General features: G+C 40.2%; 1 protein-coding gene across 1 annotated transcript; it reads right to left on the bottom strand.

Moving 5' to 3' along the window:
* Nucleotides 1–4: 4 nt before the first annotated feature.
* Nucleotides 5–655, bottom strand: LOC106867149 (phospholipid scramblase 1-like; the record flags this gene model as incomplete). The annotated part of the gene is given in 1 exon segment (XM_014933157.1): nt 5–655. A coding segment is annotated over 1 exon segment (639 nt), but the record flags the coding sequence as incomplete, so codon positions are not given.
* Nucleotides 656–661: the final 6 nt, after the last annotated feature.

The raw sequence follows: 661 nt of genomic DNA, 5'->3' as shown, positions 1-661 counted from the left end.
TTGTTGCTTTCATTTTGACATCTAAATCCATTGGAAATGTAACTCCAAAATTGTCTGCGTTCGTGAACATTTCATTGACAAAACCAGCATATTGTTTACTGATCGTTCCTATTTGGTTCGTTTCACTGTGATCGAAAACTTCAAACGTTTGATCTTCCATACAGCAAGGACCATCACAAACACAGATTGGTCCTTTGATTCGGAAAACAACGTTATCATCCGGGGTGGTAATGTCGAACAGGGGTCGGAAGAAACTACAAGTCTGTTTTACTTTGCCAATTACTTAACCCACAGGGGCTTCAACTGTTACTTCAAAAGCACAATGTTCGGTATTGGCGCACCAACAGCATCCAGCAAAACATTTGAATTCTCTAGTTATCCTCATAACTTCTTGTCCCATATTATCAGATATGTGTATCACAAAACCTCGTGCAGAGCCGCAGCATTGACGCATGCAGATATCAGACTCTTCGCCAGCAAAATATACTTGTTGTCCGACAGCATTGATCATAATATATTTGTTAGCACATTCGAAGCTAGTTAATGCTTCTAGGATTTCAACTTGCTGTTTCACCAAAAGTTGGTCAATCGTTGTCAAGTATTCTAAACCAGGTGGACAATTACTAACTGTTGGCCTGGTCATCCACTGTTGAGACCCTTG

This window comes from Octopus bimaculoides, unplaced genomic scaffold, assembly GCF_001194135.2.
Source record: "Octopus bimaculoides isolate UCB-OBI-ISO-001 unplaced genomic scaffold, ASM119413v2 Scaffold_212148, whole genome shotgun sequence".
NCBI lineage: Eukaryota > Metazoa > Mollusca > Cephalopoda > Octopoda > Octopodidae > Octopus > Octopus bimaculoides.
The sequence above is the reverse complement of the archived record's forward strand: the minus strand, read 5'-3'. Positions and strand labels throughout refer to the sequence as shown.